Below are 20,213 nucleotides of genomic sequence, written 5' to 3' on the forward strand. Positions count from 1 at the left end.
GCGGAAGTCGCAATGGAATTTTGCTCTCATACGGAGCAATGGGGACCGGATTCGTCTTCTCTCCCCACTGCTCCGTATGTGTTAAGTGGCATGCGGGGGGGATGGTCGAGCGGTCGAGGTGGACAGCGAAAGTGCTCAAATGGGACATTGAATTAGAGAGGGTGCAGAGAAGAGCAACTAAGCTGGTAAAGGGTATGGAAAGTCTCCGTTATGGAGAAAGACCGGCCAAGTTGGGTCTGTTTACACTGGAGAAGAGGCGCTTAAGAGGTGACATGATAACTATGTATAAATATATAAGGGGATCATATAATAACCTCTCTAATGCTTTATTTACCAGTAGGTCCTTCCAACAGACCGGTTAGAAGAAGGGAAATATTCGGAAAAGATTTTTTACTGAGAGAGCTGTGAAGTTGTGGAATTCCTTTCCCGAACCAGTTGTGCTTGGCTGATACATTATATAGCTTTAAGAAGGGGCTGGATGGCTTTTTAGCAAGTGAGGGAATACAGGGTTATGGGAGATAATACAAAATTGATCCAGGGACTGGTTCGATTGCCATCTTAGAGTCAGGAAGGAAGTTTTTCCTCTCTGCGGCAAATTAGAGAGGCTTCAGATGGGGTTTTTTGCCTTCCACTGGATCAACTAGAAGTTAGGCAGGTTATATATAAGCATTATGGTTGAACGTGATGGACATATGTCTTTTTTCAACCTAACTTACTATGTATGTTACTATGAAAGGGAGCGACCTTGGGACACCCTATTCTGAAATCCGGCCCTGGGTGCACTGGCGTAAAGTAAGGAGGTAGAGAGCAAATGTATATGTCTGTAGGCACTCAAAACTATGTTTGTATACCTTAAAAGTTATATTAGCAGTAATCTAGGTCAGTGTGTGCTACTTTAATATTGCTTATCTTGGTTATGTCTATGCGAGAACTACCAAGGTTTATGTATGTTTGGGGTTATTTTCACTTGTTCTGCTGCTATATATATATATATATATATCCTTGATTATTGCAATTTATTCTTCTATTCTCATAATGAAATTTAGCTTTTTCATTTTTGTAGGGAAGAGTTTCCCCATTGCAGCAGCTAAATCATGTCAGGCTTGTTAGCTTTGAGTGGATGCATGATGCCATGGCTTGCTGGGTTACATTTATCTCTTGTTTCCTGAAGGGTTGTATTTCTTCACAATTCTGCAACCATATTTGGCAAAGGGATACTTTCCAATGCCTGCTTGGGCCCAGGATATCATCTGACTGAAAGTCAGAAAACTAGCTAGAGAAACAAAGTCCATTAGAAATGTGGAGATTTGGTCTTTTTTTTAAAGCCCTTTTACTTGTTGCTATGACACTGTGACGGATCTATTATATAAAGATTTTTTGAAAAGCAGTGTACACACAAGTTTAACATACCCTGTATAAAACATATTTTTTACATACTTACCCATCATTCCACAGGCATAAAAGATGTTTTTTTATAAGCTCTAAGATGCCTTCAATCCAAAGCCAAAAGGGGAAATTCTTATCATTCATATTTTCCTAAAATAAAATATAATAAAAATGATAAGAATATAGTATAAATATGGGATCTATCTGTACATCTTATGAATATGTTCTGATTAATTTTCTGAAATGCAGCAATACCATTTTCTGTAGTGTCATATTTAAATAAACAATTCTTAATTTTTTATTGATTTGCTTTTTGAATGTAATACGACATTACCTTATAGCTGATATTAAGAAAGCAAGGAAAAAATCATACTGATGATGTAACAATCCTATATTTATTTAGTTAAAAAAAAAGATTAAATGTAGCATTAAAGAAATTTTTAAAGGGCTTTTCAACTATAAAGGGTTTTCAACTTTAAGGTTTTAAAGACTTTCAGGGCCCATTCACTAAAGGGCGATAATGCCTATTGCGCTAAAAAGCATGCGATAAATAAGTACCGGTTCATCAAAGTCATTTCACATGCATTAAATAGTGCATTACCGCAATGCGTTATTTATAACGCATTGTGGTAATTAGCAAATGGAAAGAATACTAACGCATGATCCACAAAAGCATATGAAGTGTTAAACGCGCTAAATTAAAAAAGTTAGATAAATCTAAAATACATACCTTACAGAATCTGGTCCATGGAATTAGATCATCTCCACTGCTTGTGGTGGGACCTAGATAAAAATGGGCAAAAAAATAAAGGATACTCAAAAAATCCTTGGAAGCAACCAGTCTACAAAAGACTTAATATAAATATCTATTCAAATAAAACATGAAAACATGCAGGTTGCATAGATAGAAATTTATAGGAAACCCGATATACAGAAAACTATTAAATGCAGTTAATTATGTTCTATTAAAATATTTTTTAGACCAAAAAAACTTTTTTATCATAAAAATAAAACAGCACCTTGCATTTGAGTATAACCTAGTCAGAATAAAGGCTTGTGGGTGAGGTGATTTTTGCTTAAAATGTAGTCAGTCTTTTTCTAGTCCAGGTCTTTCCTCTGGTATATGACCTTATCCCCTTAACCCTTATCCCAAGGTGAAGAATCACCCTATGTGGCTTAACTCTGAGGTAAAGAAGTTCATATGGGAAAAAAAGGAAAGCTTTTAAGAAATATAAGTCAGAGGGGACAGTAGCTGCGTTTAATGAATATAAACACTATAACAAGTGTTGTAAAACAGCAATCCGTAAGGGAAAGATAGAAAATGAGGAGCACATTGCGGCACAGGCCAAAACTAACCCTTAAAAGTTTTTTAAGTATATTAATAGTAAAAAGATGCAGGTTGAGGGCGTGGCCCCATCAAGTTATAGTAAAAATATGGTTATACCGGATACAGAAAAGGCAGATATGCTAAACCAGTTCTTTTCTTCTGTGTATACAGTAGAGGAGCCAGAGGGTCAAGTCCCACCCAATAGCTGCACTGTTGCCTTAGCTCCAACTACGCAGTTGTTGACAGAGGATATGGTGCTTAACTCTTTTACTGCCAAGCACGTATCTCATACGTGCTGGCAGTAAAAGGGCTTAAACGCCAACGACGTGTCTCATACGTCGTTGGCGTTTAAGCGCTGCTCTCTGCAGCGGCGGCACTGCAGCGGCGGCTTCTAACAATGACAGCCCCCCTGGGCAATGTGCCAGGGGGGCTGTCATGAGGGTCCTGCGATCGATCGGGTCGCAGGACCCTCCAGGAAGCAGCAGACGCGATTGCATCGCGTCTGCTGCTTCCTGCTTCCTCCCTCTCCCCCAGCGCCGGCCCAACTGAGCGAGGAGCGATCGGGTCTTCAGGAACAGGTAAGGAATTTTTTTTTTCTTGCATTTACACACTTTTACACACTTAGACACACATTTATACACACTTACATACATTTACACACACTTACAGCACACATTTTAGCATTTTTTATTTTTTTTTTGTTTTTTTTTCATTTTTCACACTTTTATACACTTATTTACACTCATATACACACTTACACACTATCACACAACTTTTACACATGTACACACAAACACTTTGGTTTTTTTTTTGTTTTGCTTTTTTTTTTCATTTACCACTTTGTTTTTATTTTCTTTTACCTAAAAACTGTTTATTTTGACAGCGTAACTATTGGATCAGATATTCTGGCCACTAATTACACTGTCATGTAACTTATTTTGTTGTTTCACTGATTTGCACAATTTTTGTGGTTTTATCACATTTTATCCCTCTATAAGTGTTCCTGATCTGTTTTTAGCGTAGCTTTGCCAGGTGTAACTTTGGTGTACAAAAATAACTTTACCTATTTTGAATTCATCAGAATGTGTACTTTCCAAAAATATATGGTTTTCTGGGGGTCACTGCATAGTTAGGGGGGTACTGCACATAATACACTGACAGGGGGCTCTGTGTGCAAAAGCTGAGCTGGCAGGCGAGAAATCCTTATGCGCTATTTTCATTTTGGGTTCAGTACGTACCGCAGACTTTGGTATATCTATGCATATTGGGCATCAAACTGTTCAGTAGACCTCTGGTGTTCCTATTTGGGGTGACTTGCCTTTGTACGCAAGAAATTGTGTGAGATAAATGCGGCAAATTGCAACATTTTTAGGCGATTTTCTGAAATGTCATAAAAACCAATAACTTTAGGAAAGCTCTGCAGATTGGTACTTTGGTGTAGAAAGGACTCTTTACCCTTGTTGGATTTGTCAGAATGTGTACTTTCCAAAAATATATGGTTTTGTGGGGGATCTGTATAGTTAGGGGAAGTTTTGGCACATAATACACTGAAAGGGGGCTCTGTGTGCAAAAGCTGAGCTGGCAGGCGAGAAATCCTTATGCGCTATTTTCATTTTGGGTTCAGTACATACCGCAGACTTTGGTATATCTATGCATATTGGGCATCAAACTGTTCAGTAGGCCTCTGGTGTTCCTATTTGGGGTGACTTGCCTTTGTACGCAAGAAATTGTGTGAGATAAATGCGGCAAATTGCAACATTTTTAGGCGATTTTCTGAAATGTCATAAAAACCAATAACTTTAGGAAAGCTCTGCAGATTGGTACTTTGGTGTAGAAAGGACTCTTTACCCTTGTTGGATTTGTCAGAATGTGCACTTTCCAAAAATATATGGTTTTGTGGGGGTCACTGTATAGTTAGGGGAAGTTTTGGCACAGGGGGACAGGGGGCTCTGTGTGCAAAAGCTGAGCTGGCAGGCGAGAAATCCTTATGCGCTATTTTCATTTTGGGTTCAGTACATACCGCAGACTTTGGTATATCTATGCATATTGGGCATCAAACTGTTCAGTAGGCCTCTGGTGTTCCTTTTTGGGGTGATTTGTCTTTATCTGATCTTTATCAAGAAATTGTGAGAGATAAATGCGGCAAATTGCAACATTTTTATGCGATTTTCGAAATGTCATATAAATCTGCAAACTTAGGAAAGCTTTACAGCTTGGTACTTTGTAGCAAGAAGAAATATTTACCCATTATAGATTCGGGGGAATGTGTACTTTCCAAAAATATATGACTTTCTGGGGTGAGCATACTTTTTTGTAGCTTTATCCCACATATAATGATGTAAATGTGTTGATTTTGCAGGAGCTGAAATGACAGAAATGACAGTATATATGGGGGTATGTTCACATTGGGGCCCCTACATGCCACATACTTAGGTAAACCTATACATATTGGGCATCAAACTGTTCAGTGGACCCCTGGCGTTCAAATTCAGGGTGTTTTATCTTGGTACCTAATGCTATGTGGGAGATAAGATGCTTCAAAATGGAAGCTTTGAGGGGATTTTTGGAAATGTCATCAAAATTGCTAACTTTAGATAAGCTGTGCGGCTTGGTACTTTGAAGTAGAAAGACATGGGTACCCATTTTAGATTCGGGGGAATATGTACTTTCCAAAAATATATGGCTTTCTGGGGTGAGCGTACTTTTTTGTAGCTTTATCTCACATATAATGATGTAAATGTGTTGATTTTGCAGGAGCTGAAATGACAGAAATGACAGTTCATATGGGGTATGTTCACATTGGGGCCCCTACATGCCACATACTTAGGTAAACCTATACATATTGGGCATCAAACTGTTCAGTGGACCCCAGGCATTCATATTTAGGGTGTTTTATTTGGTTACTTTATGACCTGTAGGAGATAAGATACTATAGACTGGAAGCTTTGAAGCGATTTTTAAAAAAAATCACAAATAACTTTAGGAAAGCATTGCGACTTGATAGTTTGGAGTAGACAGACAGTTGTGCCTATTCTGTATTCCCCAGAATCTGTTCTTTCCAAAAATGTACAATTTTCCGGGATAAACCTTCTGTTAGTGGAATTTTGGCCTTGAAATCCAAAGTATGCAGTTTTTTTGGAGCAGTGCTTTGGGAATTTGGTAATGTACTGCTGGGAGTTTTTGACCTATACAAGTGAGAAATCTCCATAAAACTATATATATTTGGTATTGGCACGTTCAGGAGACATGGGACTTTCCAAATCAGCTGTATATTCGTGCATAAAATAATTTTTGTTTCTAGTATGTGTGATTATATTATGGAAAATTTGATTTTTTTTGCATTTTTAGACATTTAGAAGCCTATATCTTGTTACAGAATTGGAATTACACAAAAATTCTACCATATTTTGAAAGCTTAGGTTGTTCTGAAAAAAACGATATATTGTTTTCCTTGGTAAACTAAAAGTCCCCCCGAGGAAAGGCCCCTAAAGTGAAACAGTGCAAAATGTTCAAAAACTGTCTGGCAATACAAGTTCCGCTTTGACCAAAATGGCTGGCAGTAAAAGGGTTAAAGGTTTATTAAGATAAATATAAACAAGGCACCTGGGCCAGATGGAATGCACCCTCGGGTACTGAGAGAGCTAGGGTCATATTTACAGTGGCCATATTTCTGATATTCTCAGCTCGCTTTCATCAGGTATGGTACCTAGGGATTGGAAGAAAGCTAATGTCATTCCTATATTTAAAAAGGGAGTAAGATCTCAGCCTGGCAATTAAGTTTGTAAGTTTGACATCCATGGTGGGCAAGTTATTTGAAGATTTGTTCATACAAAATTATGTACTGGAGAATGGCATTATGAGCAGTAATCAGCATAGCTTTATGAAGGACAGGTCATGTTAGACCAATTTAATTGTTTTTATGATGAGGTAAGTAAGAAGTTGGACAGTGAGGATGCAGTAGACATCTACAATCTATATGGATTTTGCCAAAGCATTTGATACCGCTCCCCACAAATGACTGCCTTCTAAACTAAGGTCTATTGGTCTTAGTGAAGTCGTTTGCACATGGATAGAAAACTGGCTACAGGATCGGGTACACTGAGGGTGGTTGTTAATGGTACATTCTCTACTTGGAATAAAGTTCTCAGTGGGGTCCCTCAGGGTTCTGTACTGGGTCCACTTTTGTTTAACTTGTTCATAAATGACTTAGGGGTGGGTATTATAAGCAATGTATCAGTGTTTGCAGATGACACAAAACTCTGCAGACCAGTCAATTCTATCCAGGATGTGGCATCCTTGCAGCAGGATCTTGACCAACTGGCAATCTGGGCGGCTAAGTGGCAGATGAGATTTAATGTGGATAAATGTAAGGTCATGTACCTGGGATGTAAAAATATTAAAGCCACTTATACCCTTAATGGGACTGCATTAGGCAAATCCATAATGGAGAAGGACCTTGGAGTCCTTGTAGATAATAAACTTGGCTGTAGCAAGCAATTGCCAGGCAGCAGCTGCAAGGGCAAACAAGGTTTTGAGCTGTATTAAAATGGGTATAGATTCACGGGAGGAAGGCGTTATTCTTCCCCTTTACAGAGCACTGGTAAGGCCTCAACTAGAATATGCTGTTCAGTTTTGGTCTCCAGTGCTCAAACGGGACATTATTGAATTAGAGAGGGTCCAGACAAGGGCGACTAAGCTGGTAAAGGGAATGGAAAGTCTCGGTTATGAAGAAAGACTGGCTAAGTTGGGTCTGTTTACACTGGAGAAGAGGCGCTTAAGAGGTGACATGATAACTATGTATAAATATATAAGGGGATCATATAATAACCTCTCTAATGCTTTATTTACCAGTAGGTCCTTCCAACAGACAAGAGGGCACCCACTCCATTTAGAAGAAGGAACGTTCCATTTAAATAGTCGGAAAGGTTTTTTAACTGTGAGAGCTGTGAAGTTGAGGAATTCCCTTCCCGAATCAGTTGTACTGGCTGATACATTATATAGCTTTAACAAGGGGCTGGATGGATTCTTAGCAAGTGAGGGAATACAGAGTTATGGGAGATAGGTCTTAGTACAAATTGATCCAGGGACTGGATTGCCATCTTGGAGTCAGGAAGGACTTTTTCCCCTTTGCGGCAAATTAGAGAGGCTGCAGATAGGGTTTTTTTTGCCTTCCTCTTGATCAACTAGAAGTTAGGCAGGTTATATATAGGCATTATGGTTGAACATGATGGATGTACGTCTTTTTTCAACCTAACTTACTATGTTACTTGAAGGTGCAACCTGACATATCAGACAGCCCCTTGGGTATGCCATAAAAGACAAGTAAAGTAATAAGTACTCATTGACCACAGCTGCTTATCTTAAACTAGACACGTAAAGTACACTTTCTAAGAACCACATGCCCCCAATCCACCAGAAAAAGTATATGCAAGTTCATAAGAAAGTAAACACTTTTAAATATGAAAGTCAATGACCCTAGGTAAAAAGGTTTCTACCAATATTTTCTTTTAATGAATCCTTTAACCTTTTTAGTGCCACAGGACGTAGAATCTACGTCCTGTGTATCAAAGGACCAAAGTGCCACAGAACGTAGATTCTACGTCCTGCTGCACTTCCGGTTTTGGGAGCGGAGGAATGGCTTTTCAAGCCATTCCTTCGCTCCCCACTCGTTCCCCAGCCTCCAGACAATAGTCAGAGGTGGGGAACGAGTGGCCCCTGGGTAGCGATTGCCCAGGGGCCACATACAACTCACCTGCCATCCACGTGGCTTTGCCGGCAGCTCCTCTCCCTTCTGCAGCTTCCCCCTCTGGCCCCCCTGCTTCCTGACACGCCCCCTCACATGAGATGATGCTGTTGCTGGGCCAGATCGTGTTTCTCCTGCAGATCCTCACCTAGACCCCAAGTAAGTGGCAAATACACACACAAACACACAATCACACATTTATTACACTAATACACACATACTCACACTTATACACACACACATGCATTTTTGGGAGGTTTTCAAACATTTATCACTTACAGCACTTAGAGAAAACTCACACTTGGTTGCACACTCGCACACAAAACACATTTTACACACATGTACACACACACTTACACACTTATGTAATTTTGTAATTATTTTTTTTTTTCTAATCGCATCGTTTTTATTCTTGCCTGAAAAAAATGTTTTATTGCCATTGCGGATAGTGTATTCGCTAACCGCACTGCGCAATACCTTTTGTGTATTATTTTGGTGTTTCTACTACATTTTCTGTGATTTTGGTGGATTTTTGGGTATTTTACTGCATGTTTAGCCATTTTATAGCATTTTCAGTTATGCATAGTTGTTGTTCGCTTGACTTTGTCTGTAAAACTTATTTGCCCTAGCCAAAATACTCAAACTGTTATTCTGCCCGCAGATATTATTAGGCAAAAAAAAAAAAATGATTTTAGTGATTTTTTTTTTATCTTTATCCATTTTAGTGCTTTTTACATTGTTCTTTGTTACTTGTCTTTGCACATGGACATTTTGTCTGCTGTATTTCAATTTGGCATCCTCTGTACCCCACATAGTTTGGTAAATCTATTCATATTGGGCATCAAACTGTTCAGTAGACCCCTGGCGTTCATAGTTAGAATGTTTTATGTTGGTACGTTACTAAATGTGGGGGAACATAATGGGGTAAAATGCAAGCTTTGTGACAATTTTCAGAAATGTCATAAAAACCGTTCTGTTTAGCATAGCTTTGTAGTTTGGTAGTTTGCAGTAGAAAGTTTTATTTACCCATTTTTGTTTTGTCAGAATGTGTACTTTCGGAAAATATATGGTTTTCTAGGGTCTCCTTACTGTTAGGTGGTCGTATGGCACATAATACACATACCGGGTGCAAAAACTGCATGAGCCGAAGCATCTTATGTGAAAATTCATATGCACTATTTTTACTTGGGTGCCCCTGTACCCCACATAGTTTGGTAAATCTATGCATATAGGGCATCAAACTGTTCAGTAGACCCCTGGCGTTCATATTTAGAATGTTTTATGTTGATACGGTACAAAATGTGGGGGTACATAATGGGGTAAAATGCAAGCTTTGTGACAATTTTCTGAAATGTCATAAAAACCGTTCTGTTTAGCATAGCTTTGTAGTTTGGTAGTTTGTAGTAGAAAGATTTATTTACCCATTTTTGTTTTGTCAGAATGTGTACTTTCGGAAAATATATGGTTTTCTAGGGTCTCCTTACTGTTAGGTGGTCGTATGGCACATAATACACATACCGGGTGCAAAAACTGCATGAGCCGAAGCATCTTATGTGAAAATTCATATGCACTATTTTTACTTGGGTGCCCCTGTACCCCACATAGTTTGGTAAATCTATGCATATAGGGCATCAAACTGTTCAGTAGACCCCTGGTGTTCATATTTAGAATGTTTCATGTTGATACGGTACAAAATGTGGGGGTACATAATGGGGTAAAATGCAAGCTTTGTGACAATTTTCAGAAATGTCAAAAAAATTGTTCTGTTTAGCATAGCTTTGTAGTTTGGTAGTTTGCAGTAGAAAGATGTATTTACCCATTTTTGTTTTGTCAGATTGTGTACTTTTGGAAAATGTATAGTTTTCTAGGGTCTCCTTACTGTTAGGGGGCCTTATGCCGCATAATGCACATGCCGGTAGCTTATATTGCAGTGTATACACTTTGTATGCACTGACGTCCTTATGGGGTCTCTAAATGCCAGATACAGTGCTGATCCTATGCACAATGGGCATCAAACTGTTCAGCGGACCCTAGGCTTTCATATTTCGGGTGTGTTTTCTTGGTACCTAATGTTATGTGGGAGATAAGGTGCTTGAAAGTGGAAGATTTGATGTGTTTTTCAGGTATTTCACCAAAACTAGCAATTTTGGGAAAGCACTGCGACTCTGTAGTTTGGAGTAGAAAGACATGGGTACCAATTTTGAATTCGCCCGAATGTGTACTTTCCAAAAATATATGGTTTTGGGGGGTCAATGTATTTTTTTGTGTTTTTACCCCACAGAAAATGCAGTAAACGTGTTGAATTTTCAGTAGCTAAAGAGACCTCTGGGGCAATCTCTATGCACTGACGTCCTTATGGGGTCTCTAAATGCCAGATACAGTACTGATCCTATGCACAATGGGCATCAAACTGTTCAGCGGATCCTTGGGTTTCATATTTAGGGTGTGTTTTCTTGGTACCTAATGTTATGTGGGAGATATGGTGCTTGAAAGTGGAAGATTTGATGTGATTTTCAGGTATTTCACCAAAACTAGCAATTTTGGGAAAGCACTGCGACTCTGTAGTTTGGAGTAGAAAGACATGGGTACCAATTTTGAATTCGCCCGAATGTGTACTTTCCAAAAATATATGGTTTTGGGGGTCAATGTATTTTTTTATGTTTTTACCCCACAGAAAATGCAGTAAACGTGTTGAATTTTCAGTAGCTAAAGAGACCTCTGGGGCAATCTCTATGCACTGACGTCCTTATGGGGTCTCTAAATGCCAGATACAGTGCTGATCCTATGCACAATGGGCATCAAACTGTTCAGCGGATCCTTGGCTTTCATATTTAGGGTGTGTTTTCTTGGTACCTAATGTTATGTGGGAGATATGGTGCTTGAAAGTGGAAGATTTGATGTGATTTTCAGGTATTTCACCAAAACTAGCAATTTTGGGAAAGCACTGCGACTCTGTAGTTTGGAGTAGAAAGACATGGGTACCAATTTTGAATTCGCCCGAATGTGTACTTTCCAAAAATATATGGTTTTGGGGGGTCAATGTATTTTTTTGGGTTTTTACCCCACAGAAAATGCAGTAAACGGATTGAATTTTCAGTAGCTAAAGAGATCTCCTGGGCAATTTGTATGCACTAACTTCCTTATGGGGTCTCTAAATGCCAGATACATTGGTGTTCCTATGCACAATGGGCATCAAACTGTTCAGCGGACCCTTGGCTTTCATATTTAGGGTGTGTTCTTTTGGTACCTAATGTTATGTGGGAGATAAGGTGCTTGAAAGTGGAAGATTTGATGTGATTTTTAGGTATTTCACCAAAACTAGCAATTTTGGGAAAGCACTGCGACTCTGTAGTTTGGAGTAGAAAGACATGGGTACCAATTTTGAATTCGCCCGAATGTGTACTTTCCAAAAATATATGGTTTTGGGGGTCAATGTATTTTTTTATGTTTTTACCCCACAGAAAATGCAGTAAACGTGTTGAATTTTCAGTAGCTAAAGAGACCTCTGGGGCAATCTCTATGCACTGACGTCCTTATGGGGTCTCTAAATGCCAGATACAGTGCTGATCCTATGCACAATGGGCATCAAACTGTTCAGCGGATCCTTGGCTTTCATATTTAGGGTGTGTTTTCTTGGTACCTAATGTTATGTGGGAGATATGGTGCTTGAAAGTGGAAGATTTGATGTGATTTTCAGGTATTTCACCAAAACTAGCAATTTTGGGAAAGCACTGCGACTCTGTAGTTTGGAGTAGAAAGACATGGGTACCAATTTTGAATTCGCCCGAATGTGTACTTTCCAAAAATATATGGTTTTGGGGGGTCAATGTATTTTTTTGGGTTTTTACCCCACAGAAAATGCAGTAAACGGATTGAATTTTCAGTAGCTAAAGAGATCTCCTGGGCAATTTGTATGCACTAACTTCCTTATGGGGTCTCTAAATGCCAGATACATTGGTGTTCCTATGCACAATGGGCATCAAACTGTTCAGCGGACCCTTGGCTTTCATATTTAGGGTGTGTTCTTTTGGTACCTAATGTTATGTGGGAGATAAGGTGCTTGAAAGTGGAAGATTTGATGTGATTTTTAGGTATTTCATCAAAACTGGCAATTTTGGGAAAGAATTGCGACTCAGTAGTTTGGAGTAGAAAGACATGGGTACCAATTTTGAATTTGTCCGAATGTGTACTTTCCAAAAATATATGATTTTTGGGGGTCAATGTATTTTTTTGTGTTTTTACCCCACAGAAAATGCAGTAAATGTGTTGAATTTTCAGTAGCTAAAGAGATCTCCTGGGCAATTTGTATGTACTAACTTCCTTTTGGGGTCTCTAAATTCCAGATACATCGGGGATCCTATGCACAATGGGCATCAAACTGTTCAGTGGACCCCTGGCTTTCATATTTAGGGTGTGTTTTCTTCGTACCTAATGTTATGTGGGAGATAAGGTGCTTGAAAATGGAAGATTTGAGGTGATTTTTTAGAATTTTCATAATTTTTTATAGAAAATGCTAAATTCAGTAAAGCATTGCCGTTTGGTACTTAGGAGTTGGAAGATATAGTTACCCATTTCGGATTCGTCAGAATGTGTAGTTTTCAAAAATGTATGGTTTCCTGGGGTAAACCTAATGTTCCAGGATTTTTGGCTTTGGAATGTAAAGTATGCCGTATTCTGCTGTAATGCTTTGAAAATTTAGTAATTTACTGCTGGGAGTTTTTGATCTATAGAAGTCAGAAATCTCAATAAAACTATACATATCAGGTATTGGCACGTTCGGGAGACATGAGGCTTTCCAAATCAGTTGAATTTTTGTCCATAAAATAAAATGTGTTTCTGGTAGATATCCTTATATCATGAAAAATAGCATTTTTTCTTTTTTTTTTTGTATTTCAAGCTCTAAATCTTGTTCCAGAAGTGGAAATACACAAAAACACAGGTAGATTTGGAAAGCTCAGGTTCTCCTGAAAAAAACAATATATAGTTTGCCTACCTAAACTTAACCCTGCCCCCAGTAAAAGCCCCTACGTTGAGAGAGCACAGAATGTTCACAAAACGTCTGGCACTGGGGGGAACTGAAATGACGAATTCGGCTGGCACTTAAAGGGTTAAACATAATGTATAGCTGGCAACATGTGTACAATTTCTTAAGTTAAAAGAGTAAATTCTGGGTGGTATTGTATCCTGGGGCCGACGCATGCGCATTCGAGTGAAAAAGATGGCTTTTCACTCTACTACACATTCGCAAGCGGCACGAAGATAGAAGAAGATAGAGGATTGCTCTCTTGTATTTACCCTGGACTGGTGCTCCTGTTAGAACTGCACTAGCCCGGGGAGCTGCAAGAGAGTGATTACAATCACTGGGGGGTGCCTAACATTTTGGCCAGAAAGAGTGAGCTCTAATACATTCCCTAGGCAAAGGGAACCCCCAAAAGGAATATAATACAAATTGCTGATAGGGATATAATTGATTATATTTAGATTTTTCTTATTTCAATGAGGTAAAGTTTATATTAAATTTTCATTTTTGCAAAGGTTCCCCTTTAAGCTCATGATTAAATATGACCCATGAGCTCACTCTGTCAGTGAAGACTGTTCATGTCATTACTTGATGACAGACAAATATTTATTCAGCAAAGCATTCTGTATTATCTGCCAGAGAAGAAACAGCATGTGTAATATAAACCTTACAATTACTTGAAAGCAAGCAATGATTCGGGTACATGTAATGTGCACAAAGAAAGTGAAGTATAATTTCTCTCTTACCTAAAAGTTTCTCTCCGAGCATGCTCAGTTGGTCTGCATTAAGTCCTCTCTTTGTTACAGAAGAGAACTGCCAACTAAGAACATCAGACAGAAGTGGCCATCTGGCTGCTGGTGGGTTCAGAAAAAATGAAACATTCTGTGAAAATATAAGGAATAAGAAAAAAAAAATGAATGTAATACTTAATTTTCCCAAAATACACCCTTATCTTAAATTGTTTCCATTTTGAAACATGCAAACTATTGACCTTTCAGCTGCCAAGCACATATGGTAAAAAAAAAAGTTGTTATCAGTCTGAAAACTATAGGCCTGTTAGTCTAACATCAGTAGTAGGAAAGCTTTTGGAAGGGGTAATAAAGGATAGGGTACTTGAATACATTGCAGTTCACAATACTGTAAGTTTGTGCCAGCATGGTTTGATGCATAACAGATCTTGCCAGACTAATTTAGTTGCCTTTTTTGAGGAGGTGAGCAGAAACCTCGATGCTGGAATGGCAGTTGATGTCATCTATACTTGGACTTTGCGTTTGATACAGTACCTCACAGAAGGTTAATGATCAAATTGAGGAATATTGGCCTAGAACATAATATTTGTAATTGGATAGAGAAATGGCTGAAGGATAGATTACAAAGTGTGGTCGTAAATGGAAAAATGGAACATTTTCTAATTGGACCAGTGTTGCTAGTGGAGTACCGCAGGGGTCAGTCCTTGGTCCTTTGCTTTTTAACTTGTTTATTAATGACCTGGAGGTGGGCATAGAAAGTACTGTTTCTATTTTTGATGATGACACTAAATTGTGCAAAACTATAAATTCCATGCCGGATGCAGCCACTTTGCAGAGCGATTTGACAAAATTGAGAAACTGGGCAGCAAACTGGAAAATGAGGTTCAATGTGGACAAGTGCAAAGTTATGCATTTTGGTAGAAATAATATAAACACAAGCCATCTACCAAATGGTAGTGTGTTGGGGGTATCCTTAATGGGGAAGGATCTGGGGGGTTTGTAGATAACAAGTTGTCTAATTCCAGGCAATGTCATTCAGTGGCTACTAAAGCAAATAAAGTGCTGTCTTGTATAAAAAAAAAAAAGGGGCATTGACTCAAGGGATGAAAACATAATTTTGCCTCTTATAGACCTCTATAGCTCTGTGCCTTGAGTATGCAGTGCAGTTTTGGGCTCCAGTCCTCAAAAAGGATTTTAATGAGCTGGAGAGAGTGCAGAGACATGCAACTAAACTGGTAAAGGGGATGGAAGATTTAAACTATGAGGTTAGACTGTCAAGGTTGGAGTTGTTTTCTCTGGGAAAAAAAGGCGCTTGCATTATAGGCAGATAGGGGATGTTCTTTTTTCCCATAAAAACGATCAACACACCAGAGGCCACTCCTTTAGATTAGAGGAATGGAGCTTCCATTTGAAGCAGCGTAGGTGGTTTTCATGGTAAGGGCAGTAAGGTTGTGGAATGCCCTTCCTAGTGATGTTGTAATGGCATGCCTGGATGAGCTCTTGAACAAACATAGTATCCAAGGCTATTGTGATATTTATATCTACAGTTACAGTATTAATGTTTGTATACATAGTTTATGAATGTGAGTGTATAAATTGGTAAGAATAGGTTGTGTATGCTGGGTTTACTTGGAAGGGTTGAACTTGATGGTCTGTTTTCAGCCCTATGTAATGTATGCTATAAGTTTGATTGCAGATATTGCAGATAAAGGTTTCAGAGTACGGAGCAATGACAACCCCCTGGGAAACGAGCCAGGGGGGCTTGTCATGTTGGTCCTGTGATGTGATTGTCGCAGGACCGACCTCCAAGCAGCAGACGTGATCACATCACATTTATATACTTATTTCAGGATCAAGTATTCATAGTATTCCTTTTAATTATGAAAAGTATTATACATACTTATTTATATACTATAAATACTTGATCATAAAAAGGCAGAATCTTGGCCAAATCCCGAACCGAATCCTGGATTCACTGCATCCCTAATATATATATATCATTTTTTGTTTGTTTTCCTCCCCTTCCCCAGTCCCTAAAAGGTAAAATATATTTTTTTCATTCTAGATTTTGTTTCCTGGAATTTACACTTTTTGACATGGCCCCCTGTAAACTGTAAATCACTTGTTTCACTTTATGTGTGTGTGCTTTCATATAAGATAATGATAGATCTATCTATCTATCTATCTATCAATCATCATCTACCGATTCTGGATTCCCCAGAATCTGTTCTTTCCAAAAATAAAAAGAATACTTTTCTGGGATAAGTTAGTGGAATTTTTGGCCTTGAAATCTAAATTATGCAGCTTTCTGAAGCAGTGCTTTGGAAATTTGGTAGTGTATTGCTGGGAGTTTTTGACCTATACAAGTGAGAAATCTCCATAAAACTATATATATTTGTTATTGGCGCGTTAAAAAGATATGGGACTTTCCAAATCAGTTGCATTTTCGTCCATAAAATAATTTTTGTTTTTGGTATATTCAACCATATTTTGAATAGGTTGTCCTGAAAAAACCACTATTGTTTTCCTGGGTAAACTAATAGTCCCCCTAAATTGCAAAATGTTTAAAAACTGTCTGGCAGTACAATTTCCATTTCACCCCTTTCACTTCCAGCTGTTTTAGTCAAAGCAGCTGCGTTTAAGGTGAAAATTACTGGCATGTGCAGCAAACCTCACATTTGTATTATTTATATAATATTTACATTATATATATTTATATTATATATAACTATTATAAATTTGAACACAAACTTTACAAAGAGGCCAGATTGTAACTAGAAAGTGAAGTTTGAGAACAAACTTCATATTGGGTTGAAAAACGTGAAGTCACTGAATGAAATCTGATCTGTTGTTGGCCCTGCCCACTTTTTCTAACATTGGACCACAGTTATATAGTAAAAACCACTGTGCAAAGTTTGGAGAGACTGAATTGCAGCAATTTAAATTTCTCCACTGAAAGCCAATGAGTGACATCTGATTGGCGGATGGTGGCTCCGCCCCCTTTTTCTAACTTGAAACTGCAGTTACTCAGTGACTAACTCTGAAAAGTTTAGGGACCCTAGTATTAAAAGTTAAAGAACGGCCGCAGTTTAAATTTAAACCAATAAAAGTCAATAGGTAAATTGTGATTGGAGGTTGGTGGGTGTGCTCACTTTTTCTAACCTTGAGTCGAAGTCACCCAGTGACAACAGTGGGCATCCTGGCATAAATAGTGTGAGAATGACAGCATTTTAAATTTAAACCAATAAAATTCAATGGATGAAATCTGATAGGAAAAGTGGGTTGGACCCCCAACAGCCAATTTTTTTTAACTGCAGTCCCCCTGTGACCAACTTTGCAAGGTTTGGGGACTCAGGCATAAAAATTGTGAGACTGACAGCATTTTACACTTCACCATTGAAAGTAAATAGGTGAAATGCGATTGACTGATGGTGGCCCCACCCCCTTTTTTTTTATACCCAGTGACTAACTCTGAAAAGTTTAACAACCCTGGAATTAATACTTAAATTATGGCATCAGTTTAAAAATATAAACCAATGAAATTTAATGGGTGGAAATGAATTGGCTGTTGGTGGCTCCACCCACTTGTTCTAACCCTGAATATGTAACGAGCCAGTGACTGAACCCTGGCATCAAACCAATAAAATTCAATAGGTGAAATCTGATTGGCTGTTGGTGGCTCGGTCCACTTTTTAAAACCTAAACATGCAGTCCCCTAGTGACCCTGGTGTTAATACTGTGAGAATGGCAGCAGGCTGAATTTTCTCAATCTGATTGGCTGTTGGTGGCTCCACCCACTTTTTCTAACTCTGAACCACAGTTACCTGGTGACTAGCTCTGCAAAGGCAAATGGTAGCAGTTTAAATTTAAACATATGAACTCTATAGGTGAAATCTGATTGGCTGTTGTTGGCCCCACCCACTTTTCTAAACTTGTCACCCAGTGACAAACTGTGCAAAGTTTGGGGATCCTGACATTAAACATGTGAGAATGGCAGCAGTTAAAATTTCCCCACTGAAAACGATGAAAGAAATGTGATTGGCTTTTGGTGGCCCCGCCCACTTTCCTTCACCTTGAGTATGTAGTCACCCAATGACTGACTGTGCAAAGTTTGGGAACCTTTGCATCAAACCAATAATGTAATAATGCACAGTGTATTATGTGCCATAAGACCACTATATAGTACAGAGAATATAGTACAGAGACCCTAGAAAACCATTTAGTTTCCAAAAATCTAAATATGAACACCAAGGGTCTACTGAACAGTTTAATGACCAATATGCAAATGAAAATACTGCATACAAATTTTCACTATTTACTTTATACAAATTTTCACTTCTGACACTCTGGCTACTGCAATATAAGCACCCGGTATGTATATTATGTGCCATAAGACCCCCCCTAACGGTACAGAGGCCCAAGCATACCATATACCACCCCACATTTCGTGGGTTAGATATTTATTTAGATATTAGGAGGAAAGGTGTTTATGAAGTTATGTTGTAAAATATACTAGTACTGCCCTGAAGAAGTACCTTTGACGGTGTGTGCAGACCTGGTCAAGAACTACAGGAAACGTTTGACTTTGCAAACAAAGGCTTCTGTACCAAATATTAACACTGATTTTCTCAGGTGTTCAAATACTTATGTGCAGCAGTGCAATACAAATAATAATAATAATAATTCTTTAAAAATCATAAAATGTGATTTCCTGATTTTTTTTTTAAATGCTGTCTCTCACAGTGGGAATGTACCGTATATACTCGAGTATAAGCCGATCCGAATATAAGCCGAGGTACCTAATTTTACCTAAGAAAACTTGAAAAACGTATTGACTCGAGTATAAGCCTAGGGTAGAAAATGCAGCCGCTACTGCTAAGTTTCAATAATCAAATAAATAACAGATAAATAAATAATAGATAACTTTAGGGAAAGAAAAATGCTACAGCAGGTGCAGAGACCATTACATAAAGCCTGTAATGACTTGCAGTGATCAATTAATGGGTTAAGGAACTCTAGCTCTGGAAGCCTCTCCCTGCACATGGTACCTGTCAGAGCAGCCAAGGCAGGCTGTAACATGGGTGCTTTGTTTTGTGCTGTAAGTAGGATCCTCTTTTTATCGGACCAAAAATCAGTATTAGGTTTCAGCAGCAGAGGCTTTCAGAACAGCAGGCTCCATGCTTGCTCTGCCAATCACGCAATCCTTGTACCTTTCATTTTGCCGAGCAGCAGGGAGTGGGGGGAACAAGAACATCACTTTGGGCTCCAGCTCGGTGCAGTTGTACATTTTTCGTAGGGAGTTTTTTGCGTTTAATTAGAACACAGCAACTTACACATCACTACATGGAATATTCCAGCTGGTTATTCTAATGAGAGAAGCAGCCAGGGGCAGGTGACTATAAGAAGGAAAGTGCGTCTGTATCAGGGGTGGCGAACACGTCAGATGCTGTGCCAAGTTGAACATATAAGAAATCCCCCCATGACAGATAGTTAAATGTAGGCAGGAGCACTAAGTCCACTAAGGGGGGGGGGGGAACCCTTCAGTCACCAATCCAGCAGCATAAAGTGTTAAACGTTCTACTCACCACAATCACTCTGCTTCCAGCTCTAGAATGGAACGCATGTTAACATGTATGTTAAGTTCCGTGCAGCAGCAGCAGGGGGCAGTATTTCCAGAGCACACAGAGAGAGGGAGTCATATTACGGCGCTAGGACCCTGCGGCTCCGGAGGGCTGCTCAGCTGTGCGAGCGAGTGTGGGCCGGTAGAGGGGGAAGCAGGCACAATTGCACCCCTCTCTGTCATTCTCTCTATCTGCCCCCTCCAGCGCACCTACAACCTGATCCATAGCACAGCCTGGGAAATGGGCCGCTGGAGCTTGTAAGGTGAGAAACGGGTGTCCCTCCGCGAACACGCACCCACATCCGGTCACAGGGGGGGGGGGGGGGTGGGGCGGTGGTGCGAGTCACAACAGCAAGCACACTGACCAA

General features: G+C 39.1%; 1 protein-coding gene across 3 annotated transcripts in view; it reads right to left on the bottom strand.

The window, feature by feature from the left end:
- The window catches only part of stat1 (signal transducer and activator of transcription 1), a 221,586-nt gene that overhangs the window by 44,813 nt on the left and 156,560 nt on the right, over positions 1–20,213 (bottom strand). For all 3 annotated transcript variants that reach the window (XM_012970596.3, XM_018097153.2, NM_001079467.1), the window contains 3 exon segments: positions 14,223–14,358; positions 2,117–2,169; positions 1,442–1,536 (listed from right to left, as the gene is read on the bottom strand). In XM_012970596.3, the coding sequence (XP_012826050.2) occupies positions 1,442–1,536; positions 2,117–2,169; positions 14,223–14,358 (284 nt within the window).

Source organism: Xenopus tropicalis, chromosome 9, assembly GCF_000004195.4.
Source record: "Xenopus tropicalis strain Nigerian chromosome 9, UCB_Xtro_10.0, whole genome shotgun sequence".
Taxonomy (NCBI): domain Eukaryota; kingdom Metazoa; phylum Chordata; class Amphibia; order Anura; family Pipidae; genus Xenopus; species Xenopus tropicalis.